The 24,302-nt window shown below is 47.3% G+C and overlaps 1 protein-coding gene across 2 annotated transcripts in view; it reads right to left on the bottom strand.

Moving 5' to 3' along the window:
* The window catches only part of RNF215 (ring finger protein 215), a 145,357-nt gene that overhangs the window by 105,522 nt on the left and 15,533 nt on the right, over window positions 1–24,302 (bottom strand). For both annotated transcript variants that reach the window (XR_015300894.1, XM_086943205.1), the window contains exons 2-4: window positions 15,572–15,703; window positions 14,239–14,310; window positions 3,423–3,508 (exon numbers count right to left, since the gene is read on the bottom strand). Coding sequence is in view for 1 of the 2 variants with exons in the window: in XM_086943205.1 (XP_086799331.1) it covers window positions 3,423–3,508; window positions 14,239–14,310; window positions 15,572–15,703 (290 nt within the window). In the remaining variant the exon portion in view is untranslated. The remainder of the gene's footprint in view (window positions 1–3,422; window positions 3,509–14,238; window positions 14,311–15,571; window positions 15,704–24,302) is intronic.

Genomic DNA, 24,302 nt, shown 5'->3' with positions numbered 1-24,302 from the left:
GTCCGGAATAGATTGGGTGGAACAAGGATAAAGTAGATCTGAATGTGAAAAGTGCCTAGCATGAGGAAAAAGGGTTATGCAGAAGAGGAGGAAAGATAGTTTTGTTAAGAGAAAGGTGTCTCAAAGACAGTGGTGAATGTGGGGGACGTAGTAATTGTGAAAGTTCCAGTGTGGAAGAAGGATTTGTCCATGTTTACAAGACATTAAGATTCATCAAAATGTTTAAGAATGCGATAAAAGACAAAAATGGAAGAATATGAAATTTGAATTAGGTTATGAATAGTAGTAATAAAGAAAGAAAGAATGTGCCAAAACTCTCAATTCCATGAAGAATTTAATGATAAGAAGAAATGTAAGAGAATACCTAAATAATCTGTTATCTTCACAATTAGGTTTTAAAGTGATATTTGCTTATACGTTTGTGGCATAAGCACTGCAAATAGTTTGCTGTTCTTCTCTATTTTTAGAGTAAAGTGTATCAATCAATCAATCAATCAATGAATCAATGACACTTATAGAGCGCGCTACATACCCGTAGGGTCTCAAGGCGCTGGGGGGGGGGGGGGGGGGGGGGTGCCGCTACTGCTCGAACAGCCAGGTCTTCAGCTTCTTCCTGAAGGAGAGGTGGTCTTGGGTCAGGCGCAGGTCGGGAGGGAGGGAGTTCCAGGTCTTGGCGGCCAGGTAGGAGAAGGACCTTCCTCCTGTAGTCGCTCTTCGGATGCGGGAGACGGCGGCGAGGGCGTGGTTGGCTGATCGGAGGTGGCGTTTGGGAGCGTAGAAGTTGATCCGGCTGTTGAGGTAGCTCGGGCCTTGGTCGTGTAGGGCTTTGTGTGCGTGGGTGAGGAGGCGGAAGGTGATTCTTTTGTTGACGGGGAGCCAGTGAAGGTCTCTCAGATGTCCGGAGATGTGGCTGGTTCGTGGGATGTCGAGGATGAGTCTGGCTGAGGCGTTCTGGATCCGCTGGAGTCTCTTCTGGAGCTTGGCGGTGGTACCGGCGTAGAGGGCGTTGCCGTAGTCCAGTCGGCTGGTGACGAGGGCCTGGGTGACGGTCTTCCTGGTCTCGGTGGGGATCCACCAGAAGATCTTCCGTAGCATGCGTAGGATGTTGAAGCACGCCGAGGAGACGTTGTTGACTTGCCTGGTCATGGAGAGGGAGGAGTCCAGGATGAAGCCCAGGTTGCGTGCATGGTCTGTCGGTTTGGGTGCGGTGCCCAGGGCGGGAGGCCACCAGGAGTCGTCCCAGGCGGAGGGTGAAGAGCCCAGGATGAGGACCTCCGTCTTGTCAGAGTTTAGTTTCAGGCGGCTGGTCGTCATCCACTCGGCTACCTCTTTCATCCCTTCGTGCAGGTTGGCTCTGGCGGAGGCGGGGTCGTTGGTCAGGGAGAGGATCAGCTGGGTGTCGTCGGCGTAGGAGATTATGCTGAGGATGTGTTTGCGTGCGATGGCCGCGAGGGGGCTCATGTAGACGTTGAAGAGGGTGGGGCTCAGAGATGATCCTTGAGGGACGCCGCAGATGACTTCGGAGGCCTCTGACTTGTACGGTGGTAGGCGGACTCTCTGTGTTCTTCCGTCGAGGAAGGAGATGATCCATTCCAGCGCCTTGTCCTGGATTCCGATGTTGCTGAGGCGCTGTACTAGGGTGCGGTGGCAGACAGTGTTGAATGCCGCGGAGAGGTCTAGGAGGATGAGGGCCGCTGTTTCTCCGTTGTCCATCAGGGCTCGGATGTCATCGGTGGCGGCGATGAGGGCGGTCTCGGTGCTGTGATTGGCTCGGAAGCCGGACTGTGAGGGGTCGAGGGATCCATTTGTCTCGAGGAAGGCGGCCATCTGCTTGTTGACGGTCTTCTCGAGGACTTTGGCTGGAAACGGGAGGAGCGAGATGGGGCGGTAGTTCTTGAGTTCGGTGGGGTCCGCTGTTGGTTTCTTGAGTAGAGCGCTGAGTTCGGCGTGCTTCCAGCTCTCAGGGAAGGTGGCGGTGTCGAAGGAGGTGTTGATGATGTCTCGCAGGTGGGGTGCGATGACAGCGTCGGCCTTGTATAAAGAATGTGGATGTATGCCATTTGCCCTGAATCTTTGATGATATTTAATCTTGGTGAATGTGAAACTATGTTACGATTTTACAGGATAGAACAATGCACCGGTCAGTTGATATGGACATGTGGCTGAGATACTCACGATTAAAGCTCCTCTTGCATTATTTTTTTACAAGTACGTGGGCCTAATCATGTCCGCATCCTTTTGAGGTGCATTTGCCAGCCTCAAGTTACAGGCATTCCTCCAAAAAATAAGTGATATTATGATAATGAGAGAACTAACTAGTAATATGTAAGGTGAAAACAAAATATGTGTACTGTATTTTCACTTGCTACATCTCACATTCCTTTTATCTCCGACTATTTATATCCTCAGCCCCCATTTAGTCCCTCTTACCACCCTTGTACTCTCTCTCGCTCTCTCTCCATTCTCTACTTTCCTTGACTTTCCTTCCATGCTACCCAAGCGTATTACATGAGATGTTAGTGGAGGGGGCTCAACTGTTGATGTTTAAAATATTCAGGGGTGAAATCCTGATACTTGTGAGTAGATCAACAAGGCCAATGAAGAATAAAGAACAGTACAAACAAGTTAGTGAACAACACGTCAGTGAAATTTGGATTAAAGATGACAGTTCTGAAGGTCGGGACAAGGTTTACAGTAGAATGTGTAATGAAAAGTCTTTCAAGGGAGCAACAGTGGGAAAGGCTTCGCAGATTGTCAATGTCTGTATTAATGATTTACTACCCCATAGTTAGTGAGCAATTAGGCCCCTTTCCCATTAATTAATGATATATAAATTATGAACTCAAACGCCAAATGCTTAAATGTCTTGTTGAGTTGCCAGGATGTTGGAACCCCATACAGCAGTTGATGCTCAAGAGGACCTTCTTAAACCTAAACAAAGCTGCAAAAGTAAACTAACTAAATTTCTCAGCAGGTGAGCAAAGTTTTAATGATACAATGAGGGCACATCACTGAAAAATGTCAGTGAATTTGATGAGACAGTGCTGTCAATGCTCAGAAGGAAAAATCCTGATCTCACATTTCCATCCAAAATATTTTTTACTCTTCTGTCCTACCTCTCTTCTCCTGTTTTATTCTGCTTTCCCACTTTCACATTTACTTTTCATCATCTGTCATTGGGTTCTTCTGCTCACCCTTTCATTTCTTTTTCACTATCTTTTCTCTTCTCTCTCTGTCTGCATGCCTCTCTTTTATTCATCCTCCCCTTACATTTCCCCTCACATCCTTCTTGTCTCCTGCCTTCCTTCTTGTCTTCTTTGATTGCCCAACTTAAAATTTCTTCCCTCTTATTCTTACTATTTGATATTTATCTCATATTTGCCCTGGGATCTGTATCCTGTTGTGCCAGATCCAGAACTTACCTTAAGAGCGCACTCAGGAGCTTTGTTACATTTTCTGAGGCCTGGATAACAATCACTGGCTTTGAGAGAACCTGAGACACGTCCAGCTGTAGAGGAAAGGAGTGGGAAAAAAGCATTTTCAGAGAACTCACTATCATTGTTTCTGTTTCACATGTATAATCAGAGGCTGCCTGGCTCTCAATGAACCATATATACCTACACCATTTCTCACATTACACATGCCAGTTCGTGCTATGAAACTTTCCATCCCTTTAGTTCTGTAGAAAAAGGTAGGGCTAGGACCTTTCTCAAGATTTGCCCGGCGCTAACCGCCCTTGTACCATTCAAATTTATCAAGCAATGAGGCAGGCGCCGGAGACCAGAAGGCAGGAAACAGAAGTTTTATTCCGACGGAGCAGAACACATCAGATCAGACAACAAGGTATCGTCTCGAGGTGCTCTAACAGCCACTCAGAGGCCTGGCCTCTTATACACTGGTTTATGGCATGTGACCTTCCTTTCATACAATCACAACTTTGTAGAGCATGGGAAAAGACATCCCCGTAATCCTCGTGTTAATCCCACCCCCATATACATTCACAATAGAGGTCCTCAACCTGCTGATAAGAGAGAGGGTCATCACGCAGCTGAGTGTTTCGTCGAGTCTTGGGATGTGTGCGCCTGATCATGTCACAGGGGGTGGGGAGGCCTGGATCAATAGAGGGTCCTTTGAAGGAGAGCGACCTCATACAATAAGGGCAGTAAATGGTATTTCTCGGCTTAGGCAATGGCCTCGGACCTGTGTGGACAGTCGGACACGGGGTGAGGGGCCATCAATGGAGAGGTATTCATGCTGCGTGGACAATCCAGTGCAGGAGGGAGGTTGATCAACAGAGGGGCATTCATGGGAGGGGAGGAGGTGCTGGTCGGGCGCTGGCGTGACTCTCATGGACAGGGTCATGCAGAAGGGTCGTGCTCAGAAGGAGGAGGGAGGGGGAGCCAGGGTGCGCGGAGGATGCTTGCTGGGTCAGAGGGGACGTGCTGGCGATCGATTGTGGACAGGGAGACCATGATATCTAAAATGGCTGCCGTGCACGTAGTACATAGGTGACCTAGAATGGCTGCCGTGCACGTAGTGCATAGGTGACAAGTTGGCGCAGATAATGTTCAGATCGTAAACTAAAATTCCACAGTCCTCCCTTTTAACATGTCTCGCCAACTTGTCAGTTTGGATTTATCCCCATAAGGCCACGTATTTCTACTTCATAGAGGGGGCTCATGTGCTCATTTCGGAAGTCCAAAGTCTTTGGGCACATACAGTTAGAAGCAAGGCCGAGCAAAGGTGGCAGACATTGGATACCTAAGCAACACCCACATAATATTACAATAGGTATCAGTACGAAGGAAAACAACTTCCAACCCCAATTTTTCAAAGTGTCCCAAAACCAGCTCCCAAGCGACCATCCTTCCTGCTCTTGGTGAACCTCTGAGGACAGTCTGTGGAGGTGTTCAATGGCTTTGTAGACTGAAGGCGAGTTGTCAGGCACGTAGGTGCAGCAGCTGGATCCGATGATGCGGCATGCTCCTCCTCGGTCGGCTAGGACCACGTCTAAGACAAGACGATTTTGGAGGGTCACGAGGCGGACCGCCTGAAGCTCCGCAGTGTTGTTGGCGAGGATGCCAGCCGTGATGTTGATCGTTGTTTCTACTGCCTGGGTCAGGTGTCGGATAGCACGGCTGTTTGCCATTGGGCCCCACAGAGGAACAAGTCCCTTTGCTGCATCCAGGAACTGTGCTCCAGTGGAGTCGGCTTGCCCAAGGTCGTCTGCACGCCTCTGCCGGTGATGGTTGGCAGGGGCTACATATGTGGGTGGGAGAACGAAGGCAATGTAACAGATACCCTTCCAACCCTTCGGGAGCCAGGTGTAAGCCTTGGTGCCACACACAAAGTACATGTTCGGAGAAGCAACGAAGGAAGGGGGGTCAGCTGAGTCCAATGTTCTGGCGATTCGGCAGGCGCTGTAACCCACCAGTTGCGTTCCCTGGCCTTCTAGGCACACAAGGCCGGTGATGTTGATAACAGACAGGGCCACAGTCAGAGTGGCGGTAGTTTGTTTTTGCAGATGAGTGAAGGTGGTTCTGGCTGGATTGTGGAGCACCTGTACTTCGACTCGTTCTTTGGCAGGAATGTCTTTGATGAAGGTGGTGCCTGCGAGTGCTGGACACAGGGCTGCTGGAGTCTTTCCTGTTTTGTTCAGCCAGAACCCAGAGTAGAAGAGTGACACTGTCCGGCTGGAGGTGGCGTTGTCCCTGTGGCTCTCTTGCATGAGGATCAACCAGGCGAGGCAAGAGCCGTGAACTGAGAAGGGTGAAGGGATGAAGGGGATGGAGTGTCCAGTGGCATGTGGGAGCAACCCACAGATCCAACAGTTCGTAGCATTTGCAGCAAGGTTATGTTGGTGCAATAGTTGCACAAAGGAATTGTTCCAGAATTCCCTACGCCTTTCTCGGAGCTGAGGCGACAGAGAGATTAGGAGATGCTCTTTCAGGGGTGTTGGCTGTGCAGTAGGTAGCAATGTCTCATGAGCCGGTGTGCTTTCCTCTAGAATCCAGAAGGAGGTCATGAGGAGGAGGCAGAAGAGGAAGACAATGAAGAGTGCGATTGTCTTTGATTTGTGCAAGTTGTCAGTCTTTGGATTTCTGTACTGGGTATTTCCCGTTGCTTCCATCATCTTCTTATCTGGCGCTTCCATCATCTTCTTATCTGGCGCTTCCATCACCTTCAAGGGGCTCGGTAGTGGGCAGAACCACAGACTTTGTTTAGCTTCTCTCCCGGCAACCCTTGATTGTGTGTAGGTCACCGTTCTGAGATTTTAACTTAGTCCGTGGCCTACTTAGCCGAGACTCCCTCCTTTCGACGCAGGAAATACCCTTCTCTGGATGGCACGGTGGGATCAGAGAATTTTGCAAGTTCGAGTGCCTCAGTATCGGGATAACAGTCCAATATCGGTCGGTCTTTGCTCAGGAGCTCTTCTTGGGTGCTGACGTTTTCTGTCGTGGCCAGGTTCGCAGAGACCTTCCGGCAATGATGCGCGTGCAGCCAATGCCTCTTCCCCTCCACTCGGAGCGCCGTTCGGGTGGTGATCAGCACTTGCCAGGGGCCCGTCCACCGAGGTTCCAGACTCTTGGTTCGCTGGAAATTTCGTATCAATACGAAATCTCCCGGTTGGATGTCGTGACCGGGACCCCTGGAAGCATCGGGGATGGCCTGCTGCACCTGTTGATGAATGACAGACAACGTTTTAGTCAACTTGCACAAATAATCAGATAGTAGGACGTCTGGGACGTCATGAATGGAGGTCGGTTTGGGAGCAGTCCAGAGGTTCATAGGCCGCCCAAACACGACCTCATAGGGGGTCAAATGGTGCTTGGTGGGAGTGGAGCGCATTGATAAAGCCAGTGGGAGGGCATCCGGCCAGTTAAGTCCAGTGGTGGCCACTATTTTTGCCAGCTTCAGCTTGAGTGTAGCATTGTGGCGTTCCACTAGACCAGCGGATTGGGGGTGGAAGACCGCATGGAATCGTTGCTTCACCCCCAACCCTTTCAGGATTAGCTGGATAACTTCTGCTATGAAGTGGGGGCCATTGTCACTCCATAAAATTCGACAAAGGCCATAGCGAGGGAAGAATTCCTTCAGTAGTACTTTGGCAGTAGTCATGGCAGTGTTGTCACGGGTTGGATAGGCTTCTACCCATTTGCTGAAGGCACATACGATGACTAATACGTACTTCAGGCTTTGGCATCTCTCTAATTGGATGTAGTCCATCTGAAGGACCTCAAAGGGATGATTGGGGATCCCGAACCCTCCCCGGGGTACTACAGTTCCTTTCCCGGGGTTGTGTTGCAGACAAATAAGGCACTGCTGAACCAGGCGTCTGGCTGAGTCGGGGATTTTATCGTTATGCCAGACTTTGGAAATGAGTTCGATCATGGGTGCAGATCCTATGTGTGCGGGGGAGTGAGCCATTGTCAGAATGGGAATCAGATATGAGTCGGGCAGCAGCCATTTGCTTGCATCCTTCGTTCGCCAACAGCCCTCCTCATCCTTCAAACCCACCCTTGCCCACTTATTCAGTTCGTGAGGGGTGCTAGCCAACTGAATGTCTCTGATCATTACCCTTGCATCACTCCATTTCTCTGCTTGTGACCTGGTCACATACATGCGGGTCACTGTCCTATTCTCAGCTGTGGTGCGTGCAGTGATGTCGGCCAATGCATTCCCTTGTCCGACTAAGTCTGTCACCCTTTTGTGTGCCTGACATTTGATCACCGCTAATCGTTTGGGGAGGAGAACTGCTTCAATCAGAGCAGAGACTAGGTCTCCGTGGAGGATTGGGGTGCCGTGGGACGTCAGGAATCCCCTCTCCCTCCACAGGAGCCCGAAATGGTGGACCACTCCGAAGGCATACTGGCTGTCCGTATATACGTTCGCGGTGGTCCCTGCGGCTATGATGCATGCTCGGGTGAGGGCTATCAGCTCTGCAGCCTGGGCAGATCGTTGTGTGATGCAGGCTGTCTCAACTACTGTCCGGGTCGTCGTTACTGCATAGGCAGCTGAAGTGGTGCCATCTGGAAGTTTGATGCATGAGCCGTCTACCCATAGCTCTCCATCGGGGTCAGGAAAAGCAGTGTCTCGGAGGTCAACCCTACTCCTAGTCTGTTCGTCCGTGAGGGTCACACAGTCGTGGATGGGAGGAATGTCGGGGTCATTTTCAGGCAGGGGTAACAATGTGGCAGGATTCAAAGTTGTGCATCTCTTTAGTGTGATGTGGGGTGCAAGCAAAGTCAACTCGTACCCTGTCAGTCGTGCGCTAGTCAGGTGCTGGGTTTTGGTCTGGTTCAAGAGGGTGTCGACTGCATGGGGTACTAGCACTGTGAGGGGATTGGAAAGTACTATTCCCTCGCTCTGACGGATTGAGACAGCAGCAGCAGCTACTGCTCGAAGGCAGGCAGGTAAGGCTCTGGCTACAGGATCAAGAGTGGCGGAGAAGTAGGCACAAGGGCGCTGCTTAAGACCAATCGATTGAGTCAGGACAGACAATGCACATCCCTCCCTTTCATGGGTGAAGAGGGAGAAGGGTTTGGAGTAATCCGGCGTTCCGAGGACGGGTGCTGAGCAGAGTGCATCCCGTAATTCCTTAAAGGAGGCTTGACACTCAGTGGTCCAAGGAAGCGGGGAGGGGACGTCTTTGGTCAGCAGGGCAAGTAATGGTTTCACAATGAGGCTGTAATTAGGTAACCACTGTCTGCAAAAAGAGGTTAGGCCAACCAGAGAGCGGACTTGTTTTTGTGTCTTCGGGATGGGGGTGTCTAAGATGGTTTGGATTCGGTCGGGTGTAAGTTTTCTCCCTTCTTTGGACAGGAGATGGCCCAGGTAAGTCACCTGTGGCTGGCAGAACTGCAACTTCTTTTTGGAGACTTTATGGCCATTTTCTGCAAGGAAGTGTAGGAGTTGAACGGTGGCTGTCGTTGCAAGCGGGGTGGTGTCAGCCGCCAAAAGGATATCATCGACATATTGGATCAACACCACTCCCTCCGGTAGCTGGAAGGCATCCAGCTGTCTTTTGAGGGCCTGGCTGTAAATGCTGGGACTTTCAGTGTACCCCTGGGGAGCTCTACAAAATCGGTACGAACGGGATTTTAAGGTGAAGCCGAACAGATAACGGCTATCTGGATGAATGGGGATAGAGAAAAACGCGTTTTTAAGGTCGACAACAGAGAAGGTGGTGGCAGTGGACGGGATGAGGGTCAAAATGGTGGTGATATCAGAGACCACAGGATATTGGGGTACAACCACTTTGTTAATTTCTCGCAGGTCGATGATGAAGCGGTACGCTTTCTCATCTCCTTCACCTTGCTTCTTAACAATGGGTAGGATTGGGCTGTTGCAGACGTTGCTAACCACCTCTTCAACCACTCCTGCATCTACCAGAGACTGAATGATCGCTACCAGTGCCTTCTCACCCTCTGGTGATATCCGATACTGCGGGAGTTTCGGGAGCATAGCGTCCTGTCGTACAGTTATGTGAATAGGATCAATCATCATTCGCCCCACATCAGAGTCATTTTTGGCCCACAGGTACGGAGGTAGGGTGTCAAGCAGGGATAGGTCAGCGTCAGTTATAGAGCACATGTGTCGTGGGGGACGGGATCTGGGCATGTCTGGGTTGTCGTACAGGATGACTCGTATTCCATCTGGGGAACACCTAATGGTAGCTCGAAAATGCTTCAGTAAGTCAATGCCCATAATGGCGTCAGGGGAGTTGGAGGAGAGGAGAAATGTCGCGTCAGTAGTGTTGTTTTCTAGGTCAAAGGTAATAGGTACGGACAGGGGGTTAGTGGAGGGCGTCCCATCGAAACCTATCGACGTTATGTGTGAGCCAGACAAGGGTGCCCTTGGAATCAGTCGTTTTGATAACACACTACGTGTCGCCCCAGTGTCTACCAAGAATGGGGACTCTGTACCCAGGACCTTAGCGGTGACATAAGGACCTTGCTGGTCAACACAGAGCTCGACTGGATCCCTCCCTTGCCCCTGGCAGTCCTATGCGAAGTCGGGGGCATTTTCACCTTCGGACAGCTGATATTGGTTCTGTCGGGGACGGTCAAATGTGTTCAGTCTCCCTGATCTGTCATTGCAGGTGCCATTGGTGTGCCCTCGTCCTTGTATCCCATTTCTCGGACCACTTGCCACATCCCTGGAGTCCCTATTTTTATTCATCTCTAGCACAACCGGACACTGGTATTTCCAATGGCCAAACCCTTTACAGAAGGCGCATTGGTCATGGCTAATGTCTCTACGTCCAGTGTGGGACGTTGGGGTGTGATCCTTAGGAGGTAGATCTCTGGGGGTGCTTGATTGGTAGTTCCCCCTTTGATGTTCCCGTCCCAGCGCTATACCCTGTATCTGGGCTATCATTACCCTTTCCTTTAAATCTTTCTTCTTTTTCTCGGACGCCCTGTCATTCTCATTCTTTTGGTGCTCGTAATACTGAGCCATCTGAAGGATAGCTGCGGGTTTGGAGGCTCCCCAACTACTCTCGCTCATCTGCAGTTTTTGGGAGACTTCTTGTGTCAGGCCTTTTACGTAATTTTGCACAAACAGGTGCTGTCCGGTTGCAGTGGTCATGTCCTGGCCACTGTAGTCGGAGAACACTGTCTCGAATCGGGAGAAGTATTCTGACACATCTTCCTGGGGTTTCTGTCGACAGGCCGTTACTATCGACCAGTCTACTTTTCGTTCCGGGACCAGTGTTTTTAATTTCTGGACTATTTTATCTGGGAGTTCCAGTATGTCTTTCACTGGTTTGCTCCCCGGCTCTCGCTGTCTATCTAGTTTACCGAGTTGGTCCCAGGTATGTCCGAACAGGTCCGCGTGGTCAGCCTTCCGGATTTGCTTCCACACGTCAGCCGGCAGACATAGCCCAAAGAACAAGTCAATATCTGCTAAAGTCATTATCGTTGAACCCAAGGCTGTGCCTAATTCGGTATAAAATGCTGTCGGGTTCTTCCTTAAGTCGGGAAGGGTTTGCTTAAAGGTGAGGATATCTTGTCGGTCCCATGGTTGGTAAACCCAATTGTACACAACCCTCCCTTTTGCATTTTCGTTATTAATATCATCGCTCGTTCCCTGGCCCCGTGGCGGGATCCAGTAAGGAGCCGCTTCTCTGATAGGCATCATAGTATTGACTACTTCTACTGAGGTCGTTTCAGGGACTGTAACCTTGGTTTCTGGTTTTTGTTCCGTAAGGTGGCGGAAGACCTCAAGCATCTGCATGAAGAGCTCCGTCGCCTCACATTCAGTCCCATCCCCAACGTCAATTTTCCTATACAGCGTTGTCAGCTTGGCGGGACCCTTACTCTGATATCTATCTTCATATGCGTTCAGGGTGTAATAGCTGAATCGCAAGATAAAATGCCGTCTGTGGCTGCCGGCATATGAATTATACATGCTCATTGTGTATTCTTCGCTCTCCCTTCGCTCTACCAATGTCTTTGCTATTTTGTCGATCCCATCTCGCTCATCTTTGCTTAACCTATTAAACCTGGCTGATGATTGTTTGCTAGCCTCGGGGTCGTCTGACGAAGTTGTTAATGTGGCTGGAGCGGAGGCCGTGAGGGCCGGTGCACTAGCCCTAGGGTCACTCTCACTCACACTCGGAGCTTGCAGGTTTTGTTGGCTGGGAGCATATGGAGGGGGCATGTAGATGAGTGGGGGACCTAGCAATAACTCATCGTTTGCCCGTTGTTTGGAGGGTAGTTCAGGGTAGAGTGCAGAGGGGGTCCTAACAGGACATTGGCCTGTTGACCCTGATTCTTGGTTTTGTGTAGCTTCGTTTCTTTCTTTTATTTCCTCTTCTAGTTGCTTTGCGGCTAGGTGGGCTGCCTTTCGTAATTCTTTCCCTACTTTCGCTTCTTCTCTTCTCTTTCGTTGTTCCGTTTCTTTGCGCCACATGCCGATACTATCGAGCATGGTGGGCGTGGTCTTATTCTTCTGGAGCGCTATTTCTAATGTTTTTAGTTTATTTTCATTAAAGGAACCTATCAGTGGCCACTGACTTTCAGGGTTCTTTTTCGTGTATTTATGCCATAGTCTAGTGTAAGCTATAGCGACTAGTCCATACTTAGTGAACATGTCCTTATTAGGGGTGCCCTCCAGTGGAGCTGGATGGTTCATCTCTAATAAGCGGTCCGGGCTAAACAGGCTACCAACCAGTGGGGAGAAGACAGGCATGACGGTCTACACCGGGGACAAAAGTCTGCACTACCTGTCTTATCACGGCGGACAAAGACTAGACAGAATATTTCTATTCTACGTTATTTGGAGGCCGTGAATACCTCAAAAAGAACCAATACCGAATAATCGGCCAATCAAACAATCCAGTGGGGAGAATAAGTGGGCACGAAAAGCTATCGCTACCCACTCTTTCTCTACCTGCAAAGAGAGACCTTGTTCTTCCCTGTTTGCAGACAAAGAATCTCCAGTCAATAATCCACGAACGATAGTTCGGGAAACAGTGGGGGAGGAAGATAGGCACGACGGATTACAACGGGGACAAAAGTCTGCGTTACCTATCCTTCACTGCTTGCAAAGAGAGAGCCTGTTTGTTTTTCCCCGTTTGCAGACAGTGAATCTCCAGAGGGTTTCAACAAAGCGTAATACTAGTATTATCCAAACATAAACAATTCTCCTTAATTCGTCGTGTTTGCACGACCTTACCCGGACCGCATGGACGGTTTCCTGTCCTCTGGATCCAGCGCCCGATCGTCCTCTCTCCTTCGTGATGTTCGCGGCACTCCTGATGGTTCCCAGTCAGGACCGTAGATCACTCGAGAGAGGTCTGTTCAGAACTAGTGAAGGTCGGATGATCGGCTGTCAGACGAGGGTCTATCGGACATGAGCTCTTCCCGATCGTTGCAGTCGTTCACTCTGTCATCGGGACCTCTCCCACTGGATCCACATGTCGCTGATGGGCCCCACGCTTTGGGACGCCAAATTGTAGAAAAAGGTAGGGCTAGGACCTTTCTCAAGATTTGCCCGGCGCTAACCGCCCTTGTACCATTCAAATTTATCAAGCAATGAGGCAGGCGCCGGAGACCAGAAGGCAGGAAACAGAAGTTTTATTCCGACGGAGCAGAACACATCAGATCAGACAACAAGGTATCGTCTCGAGGTGCTCTAACAGCCACTCAGAGGCCTGGCCTCTTATACACTGGTTTATGGCATGTGACCTTCCTTTCATACAATCACAACTTTGTAGAGCATGGGAAAAGACATCCCCGTAATCCTCGTGTTAATCCCACCCCCATATACATTCACAATAGAGGTCCTCAACCTGCTGATAAGAGAGAGGGTCATCACGCAGCTGAGTGTTTCGTCGAGTCTTGGGATGTGTGCGCCTGATCATGTCACAGGGGGTGGGGAGGCCTGGATCAATAGAGGGTCCTTTGAAGGAGAGCGACCTCATACAATAAGGGCAGTAAATGGTATTTCTCGGCTTAGGCAATGGCCTCGGACCTGTGTGGACAGTCGGACACGGGGTGAGGGGCCATCAATGGAGAGGTATTCATGCTGCGTGGACAATCCAGTGCAGGAGGGAGGTTGATCAACAGAGGGGCATTCATGGGAGGGGAGGAGGTGCTGGTCGGGCGCTGGCGTGACTCTCATGGACAGGGTCATGCAGAAGGGTCGTGCTCAGAAGGAGGAGGGAGGGGGAGCCAGGGTGCGCGGAGGATGCTTGCTGGGTCAGAGGGGACGTGCTGGCGATCGATTGTGGACAGGGAGACCATGATATCTAAAATGGCTGCCGTGCACGTAGTACATAGGTGACCTAGAATGGCTGCCGTGCACGTAGTGCATAGGTGACAAGTTGGCGCAGATAATGTTCAGATCGTAAACTAAAATTCCACAGTTCCCTAACCTATGATCAGTTCAGTGCATTTCTGTTTTATTTGCTCAACAAACGCAAAGATGTTAGTAAGACTTTTCAATTCCAGTACATGATTCCAGTGTATCAGGGTAAACATCTCAGAATTAGTTAATCATCATCATCACCTAAAATTCTTCAAGGGCAAACCCCTGGACACATTTTACTTGGATTCAATGTTAAACAAGGCTTGGCTGCCTACATACTTCATCAACTTCACAGCAACATCATACATGTTCTCAATCTTCTGTCTAGACTTATCGCCAGGGTTAATTTACTCATACTGGGCAAGCAAGATACAGGGAAAGGAGTTGAAGCTTACATGCAAGCAGTAGTGACTTGTGGCCTACCTCACGGACTGTGCTCTGGTTCAGCGCGAGGAGCAGCAGGGCTGATGCCCCCAGGACCAAGGCTCTTTTCATCTGTAGGGAGTGAGACAGAGATGTAGACAAAGACAGCATCACCTAGAGTGTCCTAAGCATGATGGAGTCACTCAGTCCATACGACACTGAACGGCAGAGGTATAGTTCTGGCCACAACCCAATCTTCCGCAAACCTTACTGACTGTTTATGTCGTTTTATTAAGGGAATCTATAGACACGTAATATGTTTCCTGCTCTGAAGTGTTCGCTCTTAAGTTGCCTTCTGTTGTTAACTCCAAAACGATGATTATGGAATATTGGCCACAAATTAAAATACATCAATATGTCATTATTCTCAGTAGAGAACAAACATTTCCTTTAATCGTCTATGCACCACACACCTCATCTCAAGAAATTTAGTACCCCATAATGAAGACAAAAACAAAAAGTGATAGAGTACTCTTTTTTGAAGAGGAACATCTCCTTTTCATATTCAGTTATTGTAAAAAACAATTCAGATTAATAGTAATGCCATCAACTAAAAGTAGTGCCACACAAATACCAATTGCTCTCATAAAGAGTGTACTATCTCAGATGCATTGTCCTAGATGGGTCCAGTTATTGACACAGCTGGCATTGTATAACAGGAATGTAATTTGTGGGGATAAATTACCAAATACTGCAATAGTATGGCTTGTAAAGGAACATAAACCTACTATGCTCTGTAAGGTGCAATAGTCAAGTAATAATCTGAATGAAAATTCTTTGCTTGCCGACTGGAAAATCTAGTAAGGAACTAAGCTCTGACCCTAAGGGATGGCAATCACAGTATCTGTGCCCACAGGGTGGTAAACCTCTGGTTCTGTGCCACCAGGTGGTAGACGTAGGGTATTTTACAGAATGAATGGTAGATCCGTAGCTACATAACACAATGAGTGGTAAACACCCACTTATCAAGAGTTAGGGTTTAGTGCCCACTAAACTGAGGGCAGAGGCATCCTTTCCCAGTATGTGGTTCAAACGGGTTATGTGCTTGGAGGTTGAGACACGTGGGATCTATGCTTGCCGGCTGGTAAAGCGATTACTGTTCCCTTTGCAATGCCAGGGGCTCAATTCCTGCTGGGTCCTGTACTCAGTGACTAATATTGACAGGATAGTTATCATTAGTTGGTGAGGTTCTGTGTGGAACTGTTGGTAAATGCTCACTGGCTCGGACGCACACATGTCTGTACTTGTTCTATAGTGACAAATGTCATCGGTGATTGGAGTATAGAATTACTGAAGTACGTTTTATAAGGTCCTCAGCTTGTTGCTTACATACCTTATTCATTACGCTGGCAGTGAAAGATTCCTCCATTTTATTACTTATCTTGATCTCGCCTTGCTCTTCTCCGACAGGCACCACACCAATCCAGCTTTCTTCATCTGCCACTGGCAAATCACTATCTCCCACCTGCATTAAATTAATCCAATGGGAGACGGTTGGGTGAGGAGATGGGATAGGTAAATTCATTTGTGCACAATGATTTATCTTCGATTTTAAGGGGGCATAAAGGAATGTAAGCCTCAACCAATCTCAGCACATTTTTGCCAGAAACCGTCATGGCTCTGTAAAATACCAAAGTCTAATGTCCTCTCTCTCTTCCCCAGTGGAGGAGATAGACCCTTCACACTGGGAAAGTTTAGACAAGTCAGGAAACAAAGAGGATAACACACTTAATTAAAGTAATGTTTTGTGACTTCATATTACAGTACTACAGTTATTGGCATTTTTCTGCAGCCTTGCACTCAAAACACAATTTCGAACCTGGCACCAGTCACAAAAGTGAAACTCAAGTAACAGAAGAACTTAACATTAAGATGGGGATTGGGAACATCTTAGTAAGACCTTGTCTAGTCTGGTAACAGAAGTGGGCCTCTGTGTGGTATAAACTAGAGAAACAACCTAGGTGCATAATAAGTGAGCCAGTAGATACAAAATTAATTTTCACAGTATTTTACACACATACTGCATACGTCGGTCCTGCTTGTAAGGATTGTTGGAGGAAATGACTACTTGAAACTGTGCAACTGTTCGGTGTCAGGTTTGCACTTAACTGATCTATTGAACTTGAAGAGGTCAAAAGGCAATACAATGGTCAGCTTAAGAAATCCCTATACACTATTTTTACAAGACAGATGTGGAGCTGTTGGTCCTCGGACTTTATTACACATTAACAGTGGCAATAAATTATCCCACTCAGTGAGAGTACCCCAATAACTGTGCCAGGCACAGAGCTTGATAATTATGGCAGACAAACTCTACTGCTATGGAAAATCCTAGACTAGATTTTAGCTTTTAATTCAGTGCGCCGGTGAGTTTCCGGCTAGACCCTGAATGGCTTTAACTGGAGACAGAGAAGTAAACTATATCCAAAATTGGTTTCAACTTAATTATAATTAGAATTTAGGAATACAGCCCATTTGCCTGACTCTTCCAGATTCATGTTTGATGGTTCTGACGTATGAGGTATATACTTTACTTGTACGCTAATTATTCAGCTGTGGTACAATTAACCTAATGTGAGGGGTACGACTAAGAAAAAATATTCTTTAACCTTTCACATTGCATCTTTCAAGTGGTGCGGGAGCCTCCTTCAGGTGAAGGGTTGCTAGATTTGTTGTAAAATCCACAAATGTGGGCCCATTGTCAGGAAGGACTAGTGGTACAGTGCCACTTTATCGGTGACAAAATCCTTATCACTGACCCGACACTGAAAGCCTGTATTTTCCAGGCGATGGACTACCGGGGCCTATTTCACAGGCAGGAAAAGTCAGCCACTAAAACTGAGTGCAGGTTGGACCGTGGCTGCTAACACCAGCACCCCCAGCCCTCACCGACCCCTCCTACTGAATGAGGGAAGCATGGAAGGGTGCCATTTGCCTGGCAACAGCCTACCCTGTTGCAGTTCTTACCTAACCCCCTCCCGATCTGCGTTGATTGCACACTTTCATTTCCACCCGGAAAAGGGCTGGTTAGTCAACACAGAATGAAGAGCCGCATGGATTTATCCATACTACTATTATAAAGAGAGAACACACACCTTTGAGCCAGGTAAACTCGAGAACCACAGCGCCAATCCACACACCCGATACATTGTAGAAATTGTCAGGGTGTGCAGATGGACATAGGCGATAAAAAATTTAAAAAAACGTAAATTTAAAAATATAACTTAAAAAAAAAAGTAGTGCCCTGAAAGTAGCGCCGGCCGCGACGCTGTGCTGGCCGCGACGTAGCGCTGGCCGCGAGCCCGCGACGTACGTGATGACGAGCGGCGGACATGGAGCGGCGGTGAAGTGAGGAGCGAGGGAGAAGCGGCGGCTCAGGTGCGTCATGACGAGCGGCGGACATGAAGCTGCGGTGAAGTGAGGAGCGCGGGAAGGCAGCGGCAGCTCAGGTAAGGTAAATGCACATTGGAGTCAGGGCGGGCGGGAGTCGGGGAGGGAGTCGGGACGGGAGGGAGTCGGGGCGGGAGTAAGTCGGGGCGGGAGGGGGTCGGAGCGGGTGTGCACAGAGGGACGGGCGGGAGGAGTCGGGACTTGAGGGAGTCGAGGAGGGAGGGGGTCGGGAGTGCACAGAGGGACGGGCACGCAAGCATCAAATGCTGCCCCCAGCCCCTTTCTGCTAAAGGCAACGCTGGGGCGGGCTGCTAGTATCTGATAAAACCAGGCTTCGGGTCTTACTCCCCATTCTAGGCAAAATAACAGGTCACTGGATGGTGCTGAGGAGGATTTACCAAACAGATTCGGTATTTCTGCCCCCTTGCACGGCCTAACTAGTAATTCAGGCCCTCAGAGGTGTTGTCACGTCCCTTAGATAGACCATAGTCATCAGTGGGCTCTCAAATCCTTCATACACAATATAAGGATGGAGGACTCTGTTATCTGTATTCTGAATGTGGTGTAATGGCTCCCCAGCGGCAACTCAATGTATCCACATTAAAAAAAGGCATCAGCAGTCACATGAAATTTCAAAATGAGGCTTGAAAGGAAGTTCAGAGTCAGTTTAAATGTATCAATTTATCATGCAACACCTTGCAGTTACTGAAGCCCCAGAAATAAATATCTGTACAGTTATGGCATGTGTATTTGGTAACTAGCAAGCTGAGGGGGTCTTAGGCACCAGCCCCGGCTCACTGTTTCAGCAATGCTGAAAAAAACGGAGATTCTCTTTTTCTGGATTAATTTGTCCAGAAACTTGGCACACTTTCTGACCCGAAAATGCCCTCCCCTTCAGGCCCTCAGGGAGGCACTGTCAAGAACTTAGGGGTCAAATTTGAGGATAGCTTGTCTTTTAGGCCACAAATTAAGTCAGTGGTTGGCACTTGCTTTGGTATAACGAGTTCCCTGAAAAGGTTTTTACACTATCTGTCCTTCACAGCAAAACAACAACGATTATCCAGGCCCTGATCACCGTTGGACTAAGGTAATGTCCTCTATTTTGGTTTCCTAGAGTACCTTACCTGCTGGAGAAGTTTTAAGTGGTCCAAAATGCGGCGGCTCGATTTTTTTTTATGTGCCTGTTAAACAGTATATGTACCCTCATCTGCATGCTTTTCACTGGCTTCCTAGCAGGAAAATAACCCTGTTCAAGATACTAGTGCTAGTTCACAGATCACTGTATCAGACCGGTGCAGTCTACCTCAGATCAAGGTTGTTTCTATGTTCCATCAAGAAACCTGTGGTCTGCCAATACACTACTAGCAGAGACTCCCAGAAATTGACATGCTAGAGCTGGAGGAAGATCACTGGCCCATTTTGGACCTACAACTTGGAACAAGCACCCTCTTGAGCTCCGGGCTGTAAGCAACATTACAGTGTTTTAAAAAACGTTGAAAACTTGACTTTTTGGGCCAGATTCCAACGAATTGACCTATTTTCACTTCTGACTGTGCAGAGCGCTGAGATACTCTTTGGAGTAGCTGCTTGCCTTACAAGTCACTTTCATCATCATCCTCTCTGTTTCTGATTTTAAGGTTATGCTTCCCAGTGCAGATGTCCGATTGTATTGTGCTGTGGGTTGCATGATGAGTGTGCTTTTGTGAGTGGAGAGATGTGTCTGTAGGAGTGCTGGATGAGGGGTCTGCCAGGGTGAGCACAAGCTGTGAGATGTGTGCCTGTGTTAGTGCAGTGTTAGCTGTGTTTTGAGTGCAGGATTTTTTTCTGTTTAAGTGTTCTATATAGGGTGTGAAAGGTGAGTGGTATGCCTGTGTGAATGCAGCTTGAATAGTGTGCCTCTCTGAATGCAAGCCAAACCAGATTCTGTGTAATTGCAGGGTGAAGCATCCATGTGAATGCAGGTTGAGCGGTATGGTATGTCTTGTGAGTGTAGAATGCAGCACCTTAAAGCCAGCCCTACAAGGATAGCCAATGTTTGTAAGGATTATGTTCATAATAGTTTTGTTATTTGCTCTTCACCATTTTTCTCGTTATCCCAGAGAGAGCTATGTGTTGAGAGCTGTCCTTTAGTATTCTAACCTCAGGTTTTTCTTTCCCTTTATTGCTGGAACGCTGTCCACGCAGGATGGAATTCACGTTTGGCTGAAGGTTCTATGTAATGGCAGTTGGAGACGCCCTGGGAAAATGTTGTTGGTGGTGTGCAGCTGAAACACTTACAATAAATTGTTTGCTGAAACATGGATCTATGACCTATTATTGGTAGGCCACAACAATGGTGATGAGGATGGAATACAGTAGGAAAAATGTATTTTGCTGGAAGGGGCATAATCTTCTACAGTGGTGCCATCAGAGGGACATGCAAAAACTAGCAACAAGGTCTCAACTGGTTTCAATGAGGAAGGCAAATACACATGTATGTACATTACATTACAAAAAGGAAAGAGGGAGACCCGTAGTAATTTGTTCAAAATTTCTCATGGCATCATATATTTGAAATTGCAATTTATGCTCACACTGCTGATATAACTGTTTTGTATGAACTGCAAAGGCAAACCAAAGGGACTTGGTGCATGTTGTGCTCGTGACACAATAAGTGACAAGTGGAGAAAACAGTGAAAGGCGCGAAGCGACAAAGTGATGAAAGATATGTACAGAAATATATGGTTCAACAAAAATAGCTATTTGACCGATTTATCAGCGCCACTCACGGCACATACTCAGCTATAGTTCATAGAAATGTCTAAAAACCTTGATTAATCACTGTAAATAACTATTTTTGTTGAACCATATATTTCTGTACATATCTTTCATCACTTTGTCACTTTGCATCTTTCGCTGTTTTCTCCACTTGTCACTTGCGCCTTCACTTATTGTGTCACGAGAACAAAGTGCACCAAGTTCCTTTGGGTTGCCTTTGCAATTCATGCTCACACTGCTGATATAACTGTTTTGTATGAACTGCAATTTCAAATATATGATGCCATGAGCACGTTTGAACAAATTACTACGAGTCTCCCTCTTTTCTTTTTGTAATGTCGTGTACATACATGTGTATTAGCCTCCCTCATTGAAACCAGTTGAGATATTGTTGCTAGCTTTTGCTTACTTACCCAGATCTCAGCCCGTCTATGGGTTTTACTCCTGTCGTCATTTACTATCAGAGAGACAAGGGCATAATCCCCTACCCTACAAATCTCTCAGCATGTTAAACTGTGGTCAATCTGGGTGAATATATAGATAATTGGGAATAGTTCCCTGGTGTTTTCAAAGAGAAGACATGAGTCTTATGAAGTAATTTCAACGTAAAACCATTCTAAAAATGGCACCAAACATGCGTTTACAAGATCCACAGAGCTCCTAATTTAATTCTGGAGTCAATTAAAGACAAATTAAATAGGTTACTAGATAAAGGAGCAATAGTGAAAATTGAGTCATCAGAATAATTTACAACTGTGGTCCTGGTGCCCGAAAATGCGGGCAATTGTATAAGGAAGTGTGTGGACCATTGCAATCTGTACGAATGTATATGGGTGGACCGAATATATCAGAGACTTTAAAAATCTACCGTGTTATGAACTCATCATCAGGTTCAATTGCAGGACATTTAACCTCTTTAGAACACCTCTTGGGGGCCTACAGATGTACAAGGGTGCATTTTGGTTTGACCTTTATTGACACTTATTTGCAGAGGATTATGAAGATAACGCTGGAGGGCGCTCACTCGTATTGGTGTTCCAATACGATATTTTAATCTTTGAAAGGACAGAGCGGTTAATTATGATATTCTGAGGTGGGTATTAGGGAGTATTTTGTAATGTGGTTTAACTGTGAACAAGGAAAAGCAATGGTTCAGGGTCACATCCATAACATGTCTTGGACACATAATTTCCAATGAGAGTGTTAGACCCTAGCTAGAACTGACAGTATTCATACATTACAACTCCTGTTCCAGTTGATAAATAACAGGTGAGATATTTTCAGGGACTAGCGCAATACTACCCAAAGTTTGTATCCAACAAACAGATAGTGTAGTACAACCTATAAGGATACTTTCGGGAAAAGGGACAACCTTTCTTTGGACAGGTGATTATGCTATTGCTTTCTGTGCTATTAAGGAAGAGATTCGAAAGATATCCACCTTCGGACATTCTGATGTATGTCAAAAAACCAACTTAACTACTGATGTGAGTCTGAAGGGCGTGGGTGCAGTCTTAACTCAAACTGTTGATGGTGAAGGGAGATCAATTGTCTTCACTTGCTAAACCACTTCACATGTGGTTTAGCAATAAGCCACTTCAAGATTTGCCAGTGGGGGGGGTCTCCATTTCACAGCCAGATCAGATTACAGTCCTTTGATCCAAATGTTCTCATGAAAAGGAGGGGAGTAAGTCACTCATTCAATAAGAAGGTGGAGTGATGAATTGGAAGAATGTATTTTTCAGGTGAAATACCTGCCAGGGGTTAAAAAAAATTTTGTGGATTACTTATCTAACCTACCCATTGGAGGGAATTATCGTTTTAGTCCTGTGGATTCCTTCAGGATGAATTGAGTAAAACAAAATGTTGGAGGCCTGGTCACCCAAATTCATGACATGGTGGGGAAGGATTGAGACAATAAAGATGATGATCACCCCAATGGTTAATTACCTGTCGAGCATGCTCCCTCTTATATTAACTGACGAGTTCCACTGCAAAATTGACAACATGGTAAATAATTTCATATGACGCGACAAAAAAGCGAGGATTAGCCTTAAAAAGCTAAGGCTAAACAAGAAACTGGGGGGGGACTAAATTTGGCGGATTTTAAAACTTTCCAAACTGCCTGCTTGGCGAAACAGGGGGCATACTGGGTCCTGCCCGCCCAGGAGTACACGCCAGTCTGGATCACCTGTGAGAGAGTCATACTGGGCAACCTAAACCCAATAGCTCTCCTTACAGCTAACAAACATACAAAGGCAACAAATCCAATATTCAAAAACACAAGGAATGCCTTGCTTAAAATAGACCAGAAAATGGAGCACAGCGTTAAAAACTCAATGTGGGAATCACTGTGGGCTAACACCAAGATAAAGTACAGGGGGAAACCCCTCTCCATAGAAACATGGAAAAGGAGGGGTATCACATACCCGGCACAGCTGAAGATGGAAGCCCTGCCTCCTTCAACATGCTAAGAGAAAAGCACAAGCTACCGGACATAGAGTTGTACAACTTCCTTAAAATCAAAACTGCCCTGACCAAAGCGAGACTAGCAAAACACAAGCCCTTTATCATACAATATATGGTAAACCTCAACAAAATAGGCCACCGCGTATCTCACCTCTACAAGCTACTGCGCCCCAGCGATACCTAACTCAACAACAAAACAATCACGTACTGGGAGAAGCAACTTGGGTCAACAATAAGCGAGAAACATTTACACCTGCTCTGGGCCTCTCCCACGCAAAACAAAATTTCCCCGGTCCTAGCCCAAACAAAATTCTGGTTACTGCATAAAATATACTGGACCCCAGCTCGACTAGCGACTCTGGGCCTGAGGGAAAACGACAAATGCTGGAAATGCGACAAAGAAAAAGGGGACCTGGCGCACCTTATTTACCACTGCCCCAAGGTCCAAAAATTCTGGAGGAAAATATTCACCTTCATAAATAAAACAATAGGGTGCACACTAAAACCAGACTTCGCCACACTCACCACGACATTTATATTAGCGGAGTTAGACTCACAACAGGATAGAGATCTACTAGATCTCCTACTAACAGCGGCAGTCAAAATAGTACTAACCAAATGGAAGGACACCTCCAAGGCAACCTTTAAGGGATGGCTCAACTGGGTGACATACCTCAGAGGCGCGGATACCAGCGCCCTGCGTAACTCACCATGGAGACAGCCTAATAGGGAGCTATGGACGGCCCTTGACAAACTTCTAGACCTTTTTGAGCCGCCGTGAATCCAATAAGCAAAAAGAAGTGCGTGGCTTGCGGGCTCTCCCTCACCGGTTTCAAGTCAGCAACGAGAATGAAGCTAGCCTCTGTATGCTAACTCTACTCTTCTCCACCTTAACTCCTTTCCTTTCTTTCCCATTTTTCTTTACACCCCTCTCCACCTACAGAGACAGTGGATAGGGGGGGGAAACCTAGCTCGTACATGGCGACATTGTTCTGCCGGCAACACAGCCTGTCTGGGAGGCCACCCTGCAACTATGTGCGATGTTTACTATATGTTATGTGTTGTATGTTGTAAAAACAATAAAAACTATTTTGAAATAAAAAAAAATGCTTTGGAGAAGGGGTTAGGAGGCAGAAAAGGATGAGACATTTTGCATCATCAAAGAGATGATTGTTCATGTTTGGCCGGACTATAAGAAGCTAAGCTAACATGTCAAACTGTTTTGGCATGTGGGAAATGAGTTGTCATTGTGTGAAGAGGAGTTCGTGTGAGCCGAAATACTGATTCAACCTGAAAGTGTCAGGAAAAAGGAAGTTAACTTGAGTTATGAGAGACATCTTAGGAGGAACCTCAATAAGGGAAGAGTGAGGGAGAAGTATTAGTGGTGCAAAGTTTATTGGCAAATGGAGGCTGTTGCAAGAGATTGCGTGCTTTGTGCTGCTAACAAT

The sequence above is a fragment of the Lissotriton vulgaris genome, chromosome 11 (assembly GCF_964263255.1).
Source record: "Lissotriton vulgaris chromosome 11, aLisVul1.2, whole genome shotgun sequence".
NCBI lineage: Eukaryota > Metazoa > Chordata > Amphibia > Caudata > Salamandridae > Lissotriton > Lissotriton vulgaris.
This window is presented reverse-complemented; position numbering and strand designations above follow the sequence as displayed.